Genomic DNA, 16,068 nt, shown 5'->3' on the forward strand with positions numbered 1-16,068 from the left:
TAGATGTTTTCCATCTGCAGGATGAACATAATACACATACTCATTCATTTCTATGGCGGTCAAATCTGACCGAAAACATCATGGGTGTTTCACTGTTGAATAAATCACTCAAAATGCAATGCAAGTGGTGCTCATCAAGTGTATATGTTCAGGCCTAGTGTGGAGGATAACATAAGGTATTGAGGCAATTGGATGAAAAACACAATATTTATGATTAAAATAAAAGTCATTCAGTCACTTTTGAACGAAACGCAAGAGAAGGGTTAAGAGTAAGACCATATCTAACCCTGTTGTTTATTACCTCCCTTGTCCATATAAAGTTGTGCATGACCCCCCTCTCCTCTGATCCCCAGGCTGGAGCAGTGGAGCGGCTCCTCGGCCTATGACAGCCGGAGTGGGCGGGTCCAGGGCGGGCAGCAAGTGTCTCTGCGCCCGGGAGGCTGGTATCCCTCCGTGGAAACTTTGAGGAGTTTCTTGTGAGGACCGGAGGAGAGAGGAGAGGAAACACTGTGGATGTAACAGAGCACTTTGGTGCATTTGTGGAAAACAAACTCCAACATGGACAACGACACCATCCACCCGAGTTGCCAGCAGAAGCCTCCTCTCGCCATCGACATCATCCTCCGTGAGTAAACTCTGATTAAAGACCTGCATCTGTATTATTGATCATTTACTGAAGTCTCTGTGGAGTTTGAAGTGGGACCAGTGGAGAAAAAGAGGTTTAACTGGTGGTGTGGAGGGGATTAAATCACGCTTCAAGGATTCCGAGAAGTCCCTGAATTTCACTTTGCAGGACGGTGGTTTTCAGGGCCGGAATAATAATGTATTTTAAGGGGGGTCGAGCCCCAACCCCCCAATATAAACACTTGTTAGTTTACACAATGTCTCTCAGAACCAATGAGATGCATTCATCTGCTGCTAGTTGTTAACTTTATTTTTGATTCATTATTTGCTTTTACAAGGTTTGTTTTTGGATTACATTTGGTTTTAAATATAAAATAAGTGCAGATTTGTGGAGTGCAGATCTACTGAAGACAACAAAGACAATCCCATGATTAACATTAAACAAATGTTCAGCCATTCTTATTTATTAACTCTTGAATTGTATCCAATGCAAGAAAATCAACCATAGCATTTTGGATTTTTCGAAAAAACAATGCTAGTTTACACAATGTGTCTCAGAACCAAGGAGATGCATCTAAACGCTGCTAGTTGTCAACTTAAACTTTCTATTTTTGATTCATAAGTTGATTTGACTTTTTATAAGGTTTGTTTTTAGATTGCATGTGTGAATTGTTTTATTTGGTACATGTTTCAATCTGAAATAAATGTAGATTTGTGGCATGCAGATCTACTAAAGAACACAAAGACAATCCCAAGATTAACATAATGAAACAAATGTTCATTTAAATTCAGCAGTTCTTTTTTATTAAGTGTTGTATTTTATCCAATGCAAGAAAATCAACCGTATCTAGACGTTTTGTATCGTCCAATGACTGCCATGCTCTCTAAATATCGACAATGGCAATTAAAAAACACACTTATTCAAACTTTATGCAGCATAAAATGGATATACTAAAGTACAAGTACCTCAACATTTGACATACTATATAGGAAGCCTACTTTCTTGAGTAAATATACTTATTGCTGTAAGGGAAACTTCTGTGCAGCAATGCAGTGGGAGTCACCGACTCAGGAAAGAGACACGGGAAGAGCAGGAGCTTTGATGTCAAACACTGATGGTTTATTTGGAGCTTCAGCCGGAGAATTCACATCACAAGTCACAGCAGCCACGATCTGACTGCACGGTAGAGTTGCCACGTCAACTCTGAAGAACTCTACCCCAGACCCGTGTATTTAGCTAGTTCCGAGAGCATCATCAACATGCTGCATAACAAGATAGAATCATAACACCTCTATCAGCTGACGCCAGCAGGCAGGAGCAGAACACTGAGAGCACAGCAGCCAAGGTTACGAGGTGCGTGTGCTCAGTCAGGACAGTTTGAACTGATAAACTGGGTCAAAGTTATGGGCCTTGGAAAATATTCCCCAACAGTTGCCATCCCACCTCTGCAGTGAACACATTAACGCAACGTGTTCAGACAGAGCTCAGTTTTCTGTGTTTACAACTTCAACAATTTATCAGATAATCCGCTAATCCATTCAACCCGGGTGGCAGTGCTTTTGTGAATTCATGTTTTATAGGCTTTGACTTATCCGTTACACTCACTGCTCAGAAAACCCTGAGGTTTTAACATCCTGTAGGGCACATGTGTCAAACTCAAGGCCCGGGGGCCAAATCAGGCCCTTGGTGGATTCGATTTCGGCCCGCAGGATAATTTTAATTCCTATTAGATCTGGCCCGCCGGTATATTGTACCTTCACTCCATCCTGAGGGTCTCCTCAACTCAGATCCTGAGCCCAAACATTGATGACCTTGCACCCAAGATGAGATGCTAAGTATCTGAGCTAGCATCACAGAGCAGCACACTGAGCTCAATGGATGTTTCCTTCTGCACTTTCTCTCTCACGACAACAGGGCATGTTTGGTTTTGGAGGGAAATAGTTTTGTTGAAGCTGTTGTTGGCCTGTGGAAAAATGTAATCGTAAGAAATGACTCTGGAAAAGCTGCAGATAGAGCCATAAGAAATGAATGCAACTGATTATTTAAGGTTTAATGTTGTTTTTATAGGCAATAATTTAAGCTTTGTTAGTTCCAGGTTGAATATGTGCAATAAGTTCATTTCAATAAGTTTTGCAATAAACATTGAACCAGTCCGGCCCTCCACTAGTACCCATTTTTTTTATTTTGGCCCACTGTGTATTTGAGTTTGACACCCCTGCTGTAGGGAGAAAATCCACTGAAATAGAGCTCATTATTTGTCACGGTGTGTGAAGCAGGTAGGACCCAAATGCAGAAGAAAGTGGAAATTCCTTTATTTCAAGGCTAGGTGAAAACAAAGACAAAACAGAACACTCACCGACAAACTAGTCATGACAAAAGACGAACCGACAAAGACAGACAGAAAAACCAGAACTTAAATACACACAAGACTAATCACAGCAACAAGACACGGGTGAGGAGGGAGGAGAAAACACAGGGACACCAGGTGAACACAATCGGGTAAATTAGACACACCAGGGAAACTAACGACCGGGAACCACAGACAGATTTAAACAAGACACAATGCAGACAGAAACAGGCAAGACAGGAAGTGAAGACCTTTCAACATAAAACAAGACAAAACACCATAAAGACAGATCGTGACATTATTAATGACTTAAATGCAATAAGTCACTTAGTGAATGTGTTTTGTGTGAACTTACAATAAAAGGGAGACTAATAAATGCTTTTTGAGAATGGTGATTCCTCCACAGTAACGTTTAAATACATTTTAATCAAATTGCACTCTTACATTGTGGTTTCCTAGCTTCATAAATTGACTTTGTGTGCATTATTTAGTTATTTTTATGTTGCCTTTTTCTTTTTGATTTTGTACTTCATGACTAAGAGTGACTGTTGAACATCTACCACTCATTTGTACAGTCGGACTTCTCATTATGTGTAATCAAAGCACCGGATGTCAAGGAGAGACTCTGAGGCATGAACTCAATTGCACGACTCAGATAGTGTTCTCAAAAAATAAAGACTTTACCGGAATTTAGCACAGTAATCAAAACAAGGAAAACAAATATACTCTTTCGAGGAAAACTAGCCAGTGATCAATGAGGTAGATCCGTGGGAAGTCCGTGAGGTAATCAGGAACGTGGGTCATAGTAAGACAACGAACTGACAATGAACAGGAGGAAGCTACCACAATATATACACAGGTAAAGGGGACACAGGTGGAAACAATCAGGGCGGGGAAAACAATCAAGGACGCAGGAGACAGAAGGGGGCGGGGAGCGTGGAGGCCTGAAATGAGAGGGATGATTAATTAAGGGAATAAACATAAAGCACAGGGCAAAGGGACATGACAAAACTAACATAAAGAATACACTTTCACTATTAGTTTCCTAGACATGACACCGGATATATGCAGATATTAAATCTTGCCTAGGGCAGCAAATTGGTCAGTGTGTATATCAGCCAGTAGATAAGAAACTAAAATGCTATGGGTAATTTAGGAATATGGTCCACCACAAACGTATATTTAATATATATGTCAGAATAGATTCTTGTTTAAAATGTCAATTATTTTGTGTTTTGCACGCGAAAAAGGTTGATGTATTATTATCAGACTACCTAAAATAGATATTGGTAGTACTCCAAGAACACATTGCATTGTTTGGGCTTTAAATAAAGTCTCACAAGTAACATCTGGATCACTTTAGTCAGTGAACAAAACCATCTTAAGTCTTTTTATTGCACAAAGATGCTTACGAATAGCACCACTGAAGTTTTGCTCAGTAGTTTAAATAGATGAATTAGAATAATGACACAGCAGAGTTCAGAAACAATTACCAAAGTATGCGGTGGATTAAAAAACAACAAATGCAACAGAGGGCCAGCTATAGGGAGATGAATGTTTATGTGTTTGCTGATTACCTCCTGATGACTTTGGATATCAGAGAATAAATGACTCATTTCGGTAAAAACGGACAATTTACTGTCAGCATGTTGAAACACTTTACTCCCCCCTTCCTCGCACAGTTTCATTGCTCTCTCTTTCCTGCTGCTTCCTGGAAAGGACACCTTGTTACTTCCCATCAGTGTGAATAATACTACCTGCGTGCTTTGATCATTTTGGGTCTGTTTGTTCGCCAGGCTGAGGAATAAATAATCTTGTGTTTTGATGAAAGCTCAATAAGCCTGTGTTGCATACGGCGTTATGAGAATCAAGACAAGCAAATGCTGGAAGCAGAAGACTTTAATGCATTTGATTTTCATCTGTGGTTTCACTTCAATATTTACTGTAAGAAACAAACCCTCAACATCTGGCTCTTTTTGTTATTGATCAAGTAACAATTTATAATATATTAGAGGATTTAAAGGTCCCATGTTATGCTTTTCCGGTTATCACCCGTCCCCTTGTTGTTATGAAGGTTTTTCTGCATGTAAACGGTCTGCAGAGTCACAAGCCCTCAAAGTACACCCTGTAGCGAGTACAACGCTAACACAGAGAAGACCTGTCTGTGCTGCCCCAGAACGCCTCGTTGGAGATTTCTCTTTTTCCATTGTTTACTTCTTGGGTATAGTGACGTATTTCGGTTATAGTGACGTAACTAATGACATGCATCATCCTTAGATTTGAAATGTAAGTCATTTAGAAAGTGCTACCATGCTAACACGCTAATCTAAGATGGTGAAAATCATAGCTATTATACCGAAACAAGATTTTCTCTATCCTACTTGTTATTCTCTGGCAGTCATGCATTCCTCCTGCCTGTATAAATATTTCAAGGCTAATATAATTACCCATTACCTTCATAAAGATCTTATCAATCTCAATTTCCTGTGCAGAATCCCAGCTCACGTCTGACTTTCATTGTAACTTCTCTTCTGTCTTTTCCAGAGTTGGACATTTTCGGCATCGTCCTCTACTCTGTGCTCACCTTCATGGCCGCCGTGTCCATGCTGGTCTTCGTGGAGGAGTGTGTGTACATCTATAGGAAAGTGCCCAACAACAAGAAGAGTTTGATCATCTGGGTGAACGGGGCGGCACCGGTAGGTAGAGTGTCAGGGCTGAGTGAGGCAAGCAGGACCCAAATGCAGATGAACAGAAAAAATACCTTTATTTCAAGGCTACTGAAACAAACAGTACTCTCAGCCCGTGAACAACGTCCAAATACGCCAAGGAACTCACAAAGACTAACAGAAAACACAGAACCTAAATACACACAGGACTAATCAAACAAACAAGAGACAGGTGAGGAGGGAGGAGAAAACACAGGGGCACCAGGGGAACACAATCTGGTAATCAGGGAGGGAAAACAGACAGAAAGCAACAGGCAGGAACGGGGGGTGAACACTTTACAAAATTAAACAGGAAACCAAAGACAGAAAAAGACAAGACACAACACGGACAGATCGTGACGTAGAGACTCTGAAAACATGTCGGGTAAAATGGATCTTCTTGTCGTGTATTCTTTGTTTGAAGACCAAGAGTTAGTCCAAAGAAGACCAGGAAGCTTCTCGAAAAGTTTAACAGTATTTATTAATGCAATAGTATAGTAGGTTTACAAGGGAACACACCTGTGGTCCCTCTATTCAATTCACTGGTCCACAGTCCACTTTAAGCAGTTAGCTGTCGCATGAATAAAAGAGAACGTTTCTCAAAGTCAACTTTATTGTCAATCTCAAAATGTTTGTACACACAGAAAGATCGAAATACTGTTTCCCGCAGTCCCGAGGTATAAAAAGCTCACACATTAAAATGCAAGAACACTCAATCATTTACAAAAAAGCCCCACAAAATAACCGTTTACTTCAGTAAGCAGGATATATATATAAAAAAAGACGGGAGTACACAATTGTCCATAGCAGCAGGATATATATAAAAAGTTTCTCTATCTTCCCACTCGTATTTAGTCTTCTTCCATTGGCTGACGTGGACGGGTCTTCTTCTGTAGTCCTCTGATGACGTAGCCATGATGTTTGTTGGTCCTTAAACACATAATAATTGTAGTAATGCAGCGTCGATGAGTGAGAGTTTGAGACGATGTGTGTAGTATCTCCACGCGTCATTCTCCTTATACTCACATACACAATATACTGTTAGCTACATGCTACTGTGAGGCTAAAAACAAATAACAACCTGAAACCAGAACTCCAAGGTGTCGCCCAAATCCGGTCTGTGGGAAAACGCCGCTATAGTAAATGATGTCCTTTAAAAGTTCAATATATTGATTATTTCTCACAGTCTCTCCTCTGTTTTCCAGGTGATCGGCACCATGTCGTGTGTTGGGATGTGGATCCCCAGAGCCACCATGTTCACTGATATGACCTCAGCATGGTGGGTTTCTGTTTCCCTTTGTCTCAGCTTCCAGATCTCACTGTGCTGTGTGTTGCTTTTCACCCACAGAGCCACACAGGGAAACCTGAACCTCATAGCCCGCTGACATTTATAGAAAACAGTGGTGCTGTTGTGCAACGTGTGGGGACGTTTTGGCTTCCCTCCTCTCTGAGCTCTAAAACATGTGCTAATTTCTTCTTGTATTCCCCTCTCACTGACTCATCTACCTACACTCATGTAAACAAGTCATTTAGACACACTTGTTCCACAGAATTACCCCTGCTAAGCTGTTTACATCGCTAACAAGAACCAATATGCATGATTAAACCCTGATGCCTTATGTCTTAAACGTAACTGTTCTCCTTTTCCAAATGAAGTCATGATGCTCCCATGGTCTACCCTCAATGTCACTGTTATAAGAGTTGCAAACACACTTTTCTTTTTTCACGAGAACGGAAAATAGTACATCAGAAATTCTGAAAACCCAAATTCTGTAAACACGACTCATCCCTTAGTGACATTTCTCTGCGTAGTTTCTTCGCCGTAGGGGTGCCAGCCGTGCATACTACGATTAATGTAAAACACTGGATGATGCTAATCCTATGGTTACACCCTTTAGATAACTAAAAAGTCCTCTTTTTCCAAATGCATCTCGCTCCTGTGGTGTACCGTCTTTGTATCCCTTCTACAAGGTCTGTAAACAGGCAAGAGAATATGTGTTGCAAACTTCGTTACTGTACTTAAGTACATGTTTCTGGTATCAATACTTTACTCCACGACTTTTGACTTTTACTTCTTACATTTTGAACACTAATACCTGTACTTTCTACTTCTCACATGTTGAACTCAAATACCTGTACTTTCTACTTCTCACATGTTGAACTCAAATACCTGTACTTTCTACTTCTCACATGTTGAACACAAATACCTGTACTTTCTACTTCTCACATGTTGAACACTAATACCTGTACTTTCTACTTCTTACATGTTGAACTCAAATACCTGTACTTTCTACTTCTTACATGTTGAACTCAAATACCTGTACTTTCTACTTCTCACATGTTGAACACAAATACCTGTACTTTCTACTTCTCACATGTTGAACACAAATACCTGTACTTTCTACTTCTTACATGTTGAACACAAATACCTGAACTTTCTACTTCTCACATGTTGAACACAAATACCTGAACTTTCTACTTCTTACATGTTGAACACAAATACCTGAACTTTCTACTTCTCACATGTTGAACACAAATACCTGTACTTTCTACTTCTTACATGTTGAACACAAATACCTGTACTTTCTACTTCTTACATGTTGAACCCAAATACCTGTACTTTCTACTTCTCACATGTTGAACACAAATACCTGAACTTTCTACTTCTCACATGTTGAACACAAATACCTGTACTTTCTACTTCTCACATGTTGAACACAAATACCTGTACTTTCTACTTCTTACATGTTGAACACAAATACCTGTACTTTCTACTTCTTACATGTTGAACACAAATACCTGTACTTTCTACTTCTTACATGTTGAACAGAAATACCTGTACTTTCTACTTCTTACATGTTGAACTCAAATACCTGTACTTTCTACTTCTCTCATGTTGAACTCAAATACCTGTACTTTCTACTTCTTACATGTTGAACTCAAATACCTGTACTTTCTACTTCTTACATGTTGAACTCAAATACCTGTACTTTCTACTTCTTACATGTTGAACACAAATACCTGTACTTTCTACTTCTCTCATGTTGAACTCAAATACCTGTACTTTCTACTTCTCTCATTTTCCAAACAGCTGGTTCCTTTAGTCTGAATGTGTGTTTGATGCGTGATCATTATTCTTTAGAGTCATTGCGTGCCTATTGATTTGAACACAATCCGTGTATCCATCATTTCCTGGTCTTCTCTAAAGAAGAGGGACCAATGGAAACGTTGTCATGTTGCCGTTGTTCAGCATGGAAACATTCATTAGCTAACAATGACATCATTGTTCTATTAATATAAAGGGAGGTCAGGTACTCTTTAAAACAGCTGCTAGTTATGTGTACTTTTTACTGAAGTACATTTCAAAGCTTCTTTACTTTCACTTGAGTAAAGAAGTTTAGTCAGTACTTCTACTTTCACCAGAGTATTTTTAAACACAAGTATCTGTACTTGAGTAAAGGATGTGTACTTTTGCCATCTCTGTGCAGTTGTAGTGAATGTTCCAGCACGTCTTCTCATTTCTCATCCCCTTCCTCACCATAGCTACTTTGCGGTGGTGGTGTTCAAGTTCCTGATCCTCATGGTGGAGGAGGTGGGGGGGGACGAGGGCTTCCTGAAGCGAGCGGGCAGATATAAACTGAAGATCAGCACCGGGCCGTGCTGCTGCTGCTGCCTCTGCCTGCCTCACGTGGAAATCACACGGTAAACTGAGATATACTGGCATCAATGTTCTGCTTTTCATCCAACTCTGTATCTCTAGCAAGCCCCCGGGTGTGAGCTGAGGAGCACATGTTGGTTTAAACAGCAGCAAGTTGTTGGAGAGTTCCCAACGCATGCTGGGGATTTAGAAATCTGCTCCTGGAGTCTTTTAGGAGATGTTTTGTTATCACGTGTTGAGTCAGTCAGTACTGTAAATCTGAGATATACTGGCATCAATAGTCCACTTTTTTTCTTTTTGTTTATTTCAATCATCTGTTTATTAGATTCACATTTTCAAAGGTGCAAGAAATATCTGTTTAGTGCCAGTATTAGACTTTTTTATTTTGTATTTTGTTATATATGTTGTATTGTTGGAGGAGCTCAGGTCAGAAGAATTATATATATGACAATAAAACCTTTGCATCTTGAATCTAATGGGAATCAAATCATATTCCCTGTCTAACACCTTTTTAAAATCCCTGTAAAAACATCCAACAACTGCAATTAATCCAGTTTCTTACCAAAAACAAAATTGTACAATTTTTGTTTAAGGAGACCTATGTTAGTGGTTAGCCAACTAACAGCTTTTCATACTGCTCTGTGTCTCAGGTGTTTTGGTATCAACTGTTGAGTCAGTCAGTAATGTAAACATGAGATTTATCTTCTAGCTACTGGTCTATTTGGTTTCAAGATCGAGCAGAATGATAACCAAACCCTAGCTTTCCTTAGGGAGTACTAAATATAGTTAGGGGAAATTCCTTATTCCTAGCCAGGAGTCACATGGGGAGCTTGAAATCACTCTCACGTGTGTCCATTCAGTGAACTGCCAGCAACCCATTAGCTTATCTTAGCGGTACAGCTGCTCAAATTAAGCTACAAGTTGATAACGATTACATTTTTCAATTCAATTCTTTCAACCTGCTGTGTTTCCCATGAATGCAATTGACTCACATTGCATGTCTCCTCGAGTCTCCTTAGTAAACGTTATGATAACACAAGTAACTGTCTTTTTATCAGTTTGAAACGGGTGTTTGAAGTAACTCGTGCCAGGTTTATTGGAAAGTCGTCATTTGCCTGAATTACAACAGAAAAGTTAGCATTAGCCGTAGAGCCACTTTAGCCATATTTTTGAAAGTAATACACGTATCTTTAAATCTGAGCTATACCACGTTACTGATTGACATGACGTGTTGTTTTAGTCACAGTCGTGCACTTTGATGTGGTTCTGGTCTGTTTGGAGATTGCCTAAGCTCAGAGATGTGAAGGCAGGTTGACAAACTCCTGGTCATTCAACTCTTTAAAGACCGGGTCCAGTGTGTATCATAACAGTGTGTGTTGTCGTGAATAGTTTTTTGAAGTCTATAGCAGGAACATTAGGTTTAAATATGTGCAATTCTAACAAAAAAATCTACTTATTGTATGAATGACCTCTTTTTTACTTTACCACTTATTGTACGATATGTGTAAATGACCTGACGTGATTAATTTATCCTATGATAGGGACATGACCCAGGATTATTTAGTTGGTATCTACTTATCGTACCTAAATGTTCACGACTTATATTCAATATTAGGAGGCGTGTGGCGCAGTGGGTTGTGTGTTCGGATCAGGGGGGCACAGGTTCAAACCCCACTGCAGTCAGCATGTCGTTGCCCGTCCAAAGTGCTCCTGTGGGGATTGCCCACAGTATTGAGTATGTAGGTCGCTTTGGATAAAAGCGTCTAACATGTAATATGGATAATTATCATAATGCATACGCCAAACACATGTTCCTATTTACCGTTATGCACTGCTGAACAATGAAAATAACACAAAGTTGTTTCTTGTAAACTCTCCTTTTTTCTTGAATGCAGCGCCCAGTTTCCCAGCAGCGGTATGATGCACCAAGAGGGAGTTTTAACGTTGTTGTTGTTGTTCAGCAGACAATAGATGTGCCCTGAATTGTTCCTAACATCCTGCGGTAATAATTCAGGATGGATCAGGGCATTGCTGGGTTTCACATTAGACTTTTCAGGAGGTTTTTGTAATACGTTTGGGGATTAAAAGCATTATCTGTCATCAGCAGCGTCTCTGAAACGTTTCCTCTGTTCGTCCTCCAGGCGCACGCTCTTCCTGCTCAAACTGGGCTCCTTCCAGTTTGCCATCCTAAAGATTGTCTTCACCATCCTCTCCATTGTGCTGTGGACCAACGGCACCTTCGACCTGTCCGACGTGAGTGCTATTCTCATTTATCTACACACATAACAAGACAGATTCCCAACTGTTGTTTGCATATCATTTTTTAGGAGTTGCCCTGCAGCACTTATTACCAAAATCAGATTAGTTTGTTCTTCCCGGAGTGAAATCAGTTTGATTCTATTTTATAATTCAATATTTAAGTAAATGTAAGAAGTAAAAAACGTGCATTAAGAAGAAAAAATGTTATATACATATATTTATACTTCGATAACAAGTAAATATATGCACATTGTACTTAAATAGGTAACAATAAATATGCAAAACTGTGTATATTTCAATATATAAAGTGGTGTATAAGTATTTAACACTTGCCCTAAATGAGCAAACACATTTTTATATCTTGTGCAAAATAATTAAATAAATACATTATTAATATGGATTTTAAACATCGTTATCAGTCCTTCGGTGATTCATGCGTCTTAAGCAATGATAATTATCCTCTCTGTCTCTCTAACTAATTAATTAACATGCTTAATTCAATTGTAACTAATTCTGCGTTTGAGTCATGATGATTGAATGGATTCATGTGTCAGTAATTGATGTTCCTCACTACTCGAGACATTATGAGCTTGTGTGATTGGTTAATGCTTCGTGAATCTTTAATGACTTCCTTGCATGGAAAAGATCATTTGAGACTCATTGGCCGTTTCTCAATCGCGAGGATGCTGGCTTGGTAGTCGCATACTTCCAAGTCACTTCCTTCAGAAACGAAGCAAGTATGCTTCCAAGCCACGGCTTCGGAAAACGAAGAAGAATGGAACAGGCTAACAAGTGTGCCACTCTCTCTAACGGTTTCAACATAAACTGTACCGAAAATAAATACCTCACGATGTCTATCTAATTATGAACTTGCTTTACTTTCACGGAACATATTGTTTGTGATAACAAACAAATGTAACAAAGTAACATATTTACCAACACATGTTCTACGCCACTATACTTACATTTACGAGTCACTGATTAATGAAGTCACTGTGACCCTTCAGTTACACATTACTTTAGGCTGTGCTATTACAAGTGTTTCCTGGGAGAGAGTAAAAGATTAAAATGTAATTTAAAAAAAGAAAATGAACAACTTTCAAGAACCCTAATTTCCCCCCGAGGATAAATAACTAATTCTGATGAGAAGAAGAAAGTAAAACATGGGCATCCATTTAAGACTCTTAGAGCAATAGCAATGTTAATATCGTTATTTTAACACAAATGTAAAGGCATAATGACTCAAATGGAAATGTTGTATTATTTCATGTTCCAGTTGACCATCACAGGAACAGCGATCTGGATCAACCCGTTCGTGGGCATCCTGACGATCATAGCCCTGTGGCCGGTCGCCATCATGTTTATGCACCTGAGGGTCACCCTGCGGACCCTCAAGATCATCCCCAAGTACGCCATGTACCAGGTGAGACTCTTTAAACGTTATATGTCAAATGCACCCTATAGGACTCATCATTGCAAACTGCATAGCCTAACTGGATGGTCCTCACTTACTATGCGTAGGATGCAGCATTGGTTTTTATTCATGTATAAAGCCATTTTAGGAAAGCTTCCACTCTACATATGTGCCATATTTGCTCCAGTTTGTGACTCTTACAACCTCAGACCCAGAGCCTGGATACGGGTCCAGGTTCCTGCTGTGCGGACTGAGGCTTGGAAAAGGAGTCTTTTTCATTACGGTCCTTGGTCTTGGAATGACCTTCAATCACGCCTCAAACTGAGGGCACTTGTCTCAATAGCATGTTTTAAGTTGAAGTTGTGTGAAGTCCTTACTACCAGCTGCTCTTGCAGTAATAAGTAGTGCACCTTTCTTACTGTCCTAATGTGCTCAATGTAGTAACTGCTTTTCGTCTTTTGCTTTCTTAGTAATGTTCTCTGTATTTTATATGTTTGTGTTCTGGGTAACGCTGCTGCCTTCTTGGCCAGGTCAGCTTTGAAAATTAGATTTTATCTCAATGCTTTTATCTGGTTAAATATTAGCCACACACACACACACACACACACACACACACACACACACACACACACACACACACACACACACACACACACACACACACACTTTCCTGATAGTGCCGTAATCTGGAGGAGAAAGGCAAGTTTATTTATCCAGCACGTTTCAACACAAGGCAATTCAAAGTGCTTTACACAAATGAAAGACATTACACATATTACAAAAACGCTCATTTAAAAGCAAAGATAATAAAACATGAATAACAAAGGAACATTAATTAAAGTGACCGTGCAGTGTGAGATACACACATCTGAAATGTTTAGCTCTGACTCTCAATCATTGCTCACTTTTTAGCAGAAATAGTTTCCTTTGACCTCACTTTCTTTTTTAACTTATCCTTCAGTTATTTCAAGTGCTTCATGCTAAACGAACCCCCTTTGGAACATGTTAATCTAAATCTGCAACACAATATTCAGAACGGATCCTGGCCATATTTGTGTAGCATATCAAATTAATTTTCACACACACCTCCCAGCTCATATATGTATGTCAACATTTCTAATAACATGTCAGGATATAGGACGGTCATAAGGTTTTTACTGGGTTTTACATTGTTTGTCAGGTTTAACAGTGGATATTTGTGTGTGTGTGTGTGTGTGTGTGTGTGTGTGTGTGTGTGTGTGTGTGTGTGTGTGTGTGTGTGTGTGTGTGTGTGTGTGTGTGTGTGTGTGTGTGTGTGTGTGTGTGTGTGTGTGTGTGTGTGTGTAGCTGTTGCTGATCTTGAGCCAGCTGCAGACAGCCATCATCAACATCTTGGCGTTGAAAGGCACCATCGCCTGCACTCCGCCCTTCTCCGCCACGGCCAGAGGATACAGTGAGTCAACACGGAGAAACGCATGCATTCAAATCAATAAAGCATTCAAATGTTATTAATAGTATCTGAAAATATCTGTAGTTTCCTTTAGTCACTTGTGAGCAATCAGTTGTTTTAGGGGGAGACACTACAGGCAAATAGGGTGAAGGTTTTAAGACCAGATGTGTGAAATAGGAATTTTGGCATATCAATTTGGACATATTTTAGTGATAAAATGCTCCATAAATCAGTTTTATTAAATGTTATGTTTAAATATTCTTTTGAGGCGTTATGTAATGCTGACTTTTGGGGAATTTAGGAGTAATCTACAGACACAGATAGACAGAGTTATGTAGCCTAAAACAAGACATAATATTGAAGATAGACTCGAATGAAAAGGCCTGAAGTGACACTTAAACGCTTAAAAATGTACAATTGGTGAATTTACTGACGTATTTTCTGTTGTAAAACAGAAACTCTTCAGCTTGTGTTAATCACAGACCTTATTTCAAGGAACCGTTTTGAGACAAGTGTGTGACAAAGTGCTGACTCATGTCTCCCCTCAGTGATGGGTCAGCAGCTTTTGATCCTGGAGATGTTCATCATCACGCTGGTGACGCGGCTGCTTTACCGCCGACAGTACGACCCGTTACCGGACGAGCAGAGAGAAATCAACGAAAACACCAAGATGGTGGCAGTACACGGGTCCGCATGAGGGTGTGTGTGTGTGTGTGTGTGTGTGTGTGTGTGTGTGTGTGTGTGTGTGTGTGTGTGTGTGTGTGTGTGTGTGTGTGTGTGTGTGTGTGTGTGTGTGTGTGTGTGTGTGTGTGTGTGTGTGTGTGTGTGTGTGTGTGTGTGTGTGTGTGTGTGTGTGTGTGTGTGTGTGTGTGTGTGTGTGTGTGTGTGGTATGTGGTATGTGGTATGTGCATACTTGCCAACCCTCCCGATTTCACTGCCCTCTCCCGGTTTCCTTCCGGGGTCATATTTCTACCGATTTCTGACAAAATCAGATTTACTCAGGACTGTTTCCACTCGGACTTTAATGCAGCTACACCATTGTTTGGTTTTCATGGTAGCGCGTCTGAGAGGGTGAGGCAGATAGTCACAGAAAACAGAACAAGAATCGACAACTCTACCCTCTGCTCACTCCTCTCCTGTAAAATACAGGTCCAGCCCACACTATGCTCCATCAAGGATGGTGCTACAGGCCGCAAGGCAGTGCACTTAGAACTACAATAAGCATGTTAATGTTAATTTAATACAGCTCCGGCGATCCACTACCACCCCCCCCCCCCGTCGCGGTGGTTTTGAAATGCTGAGGTCTCAAGTGTGGCAAGTATGGCTATGTGTGTGTGTTTTATTACCTGCAAGTGTTTGGTTAAGAGATTATATAAGTCAATAAAGATACATGTTTATGAATGATATGTAAATTAAATATGTAAAATTCAAGCTTTGTACAACACTGATTGATTGACTGCTCACACAAATCACACCGCAGCAGTTATATTTGTTCCCATTTTTGTCATTTCAATTAGATTTGACCAAAAAAAGAGACGATGCATTTATACATTATTGACATTTGACATGTTCATAATTGTCCTGGAGAAGAAACGGTGGTAAAAAGTGCAACTGAAGTGACTGCTCAGTT

At 39.9% G+C, this 16,068-nt stretch overlaps 1 protein-coding gene across 1 annotated transcript; it reads left to right on the forward strand.

The window, feature by feature from the left end:
- Positions 1-394: 394 nt before the first annotated feature.
- On the forward strand, positions 395-15,245 carry slc51a (solute carrier family 51 subunit alpha). Its single transcript, XM_034236537.1, has 8 exons — positions 395-625; positions 5,517-5,668; positions 6,883-6,956; positions 9,221-9,379; positions 11,477-11,588; positions 12,871-13,017; positions 14,335-14,440; positions 14,986-15,245. Exons 1-8 carry the CDS (start codon positions 559-561, stop codon positions 15,132-15,134), a joined length of 966 nt encoding a protein of 321 aa, XP_034092428.1. The 5' UTR covers positions 395-558; the 3' UTR covers positions 15,135-15,245.
- Positions 15,246-16,068: the final 823 nt, after the last annotated feature.

The sequence above is a fragment of the Gymnodraco acuticeps genome, unplaced genomic scaffold (assembly GCF_902827175.1).
Source record: "Gymnodraco acuticeps unplaced genomic scaffold, fGymAcu1.1, whole genome shotgun sequence".
Classification (NCBI taxonomy): domain Eukaryota; kingdom Metazoa; phylum Chordata; class Actinopteri; order Perciformes; family Bathydraconidae; genus Gymnodraco; species Gymnodraco acuticeps.

Bases quoted from the DNA above. Each gene is read 5' to 3' on its own strand.
- slc51a (XM_034236537.1), top strand. From the start codon at position 559: ATGGACAACGACACCATCCACCCGAGTTGCCAGCAGAAGCCTCCTCTC. The intron at 626-5,516 runs GTGAGTAAACTC...TGTCTTTTCCAG, and splicing joins CGCCATCGACATCATCCTCC to AGTTGGACATTTTCGGCATC. The intron at 11,589-12,870 runs GTGAGTGCTATT...TTCATGTTCCAG, and splicing joins GCACCTTCGACCTGTCCGAC to TTGACCATCACAGGAACAGC.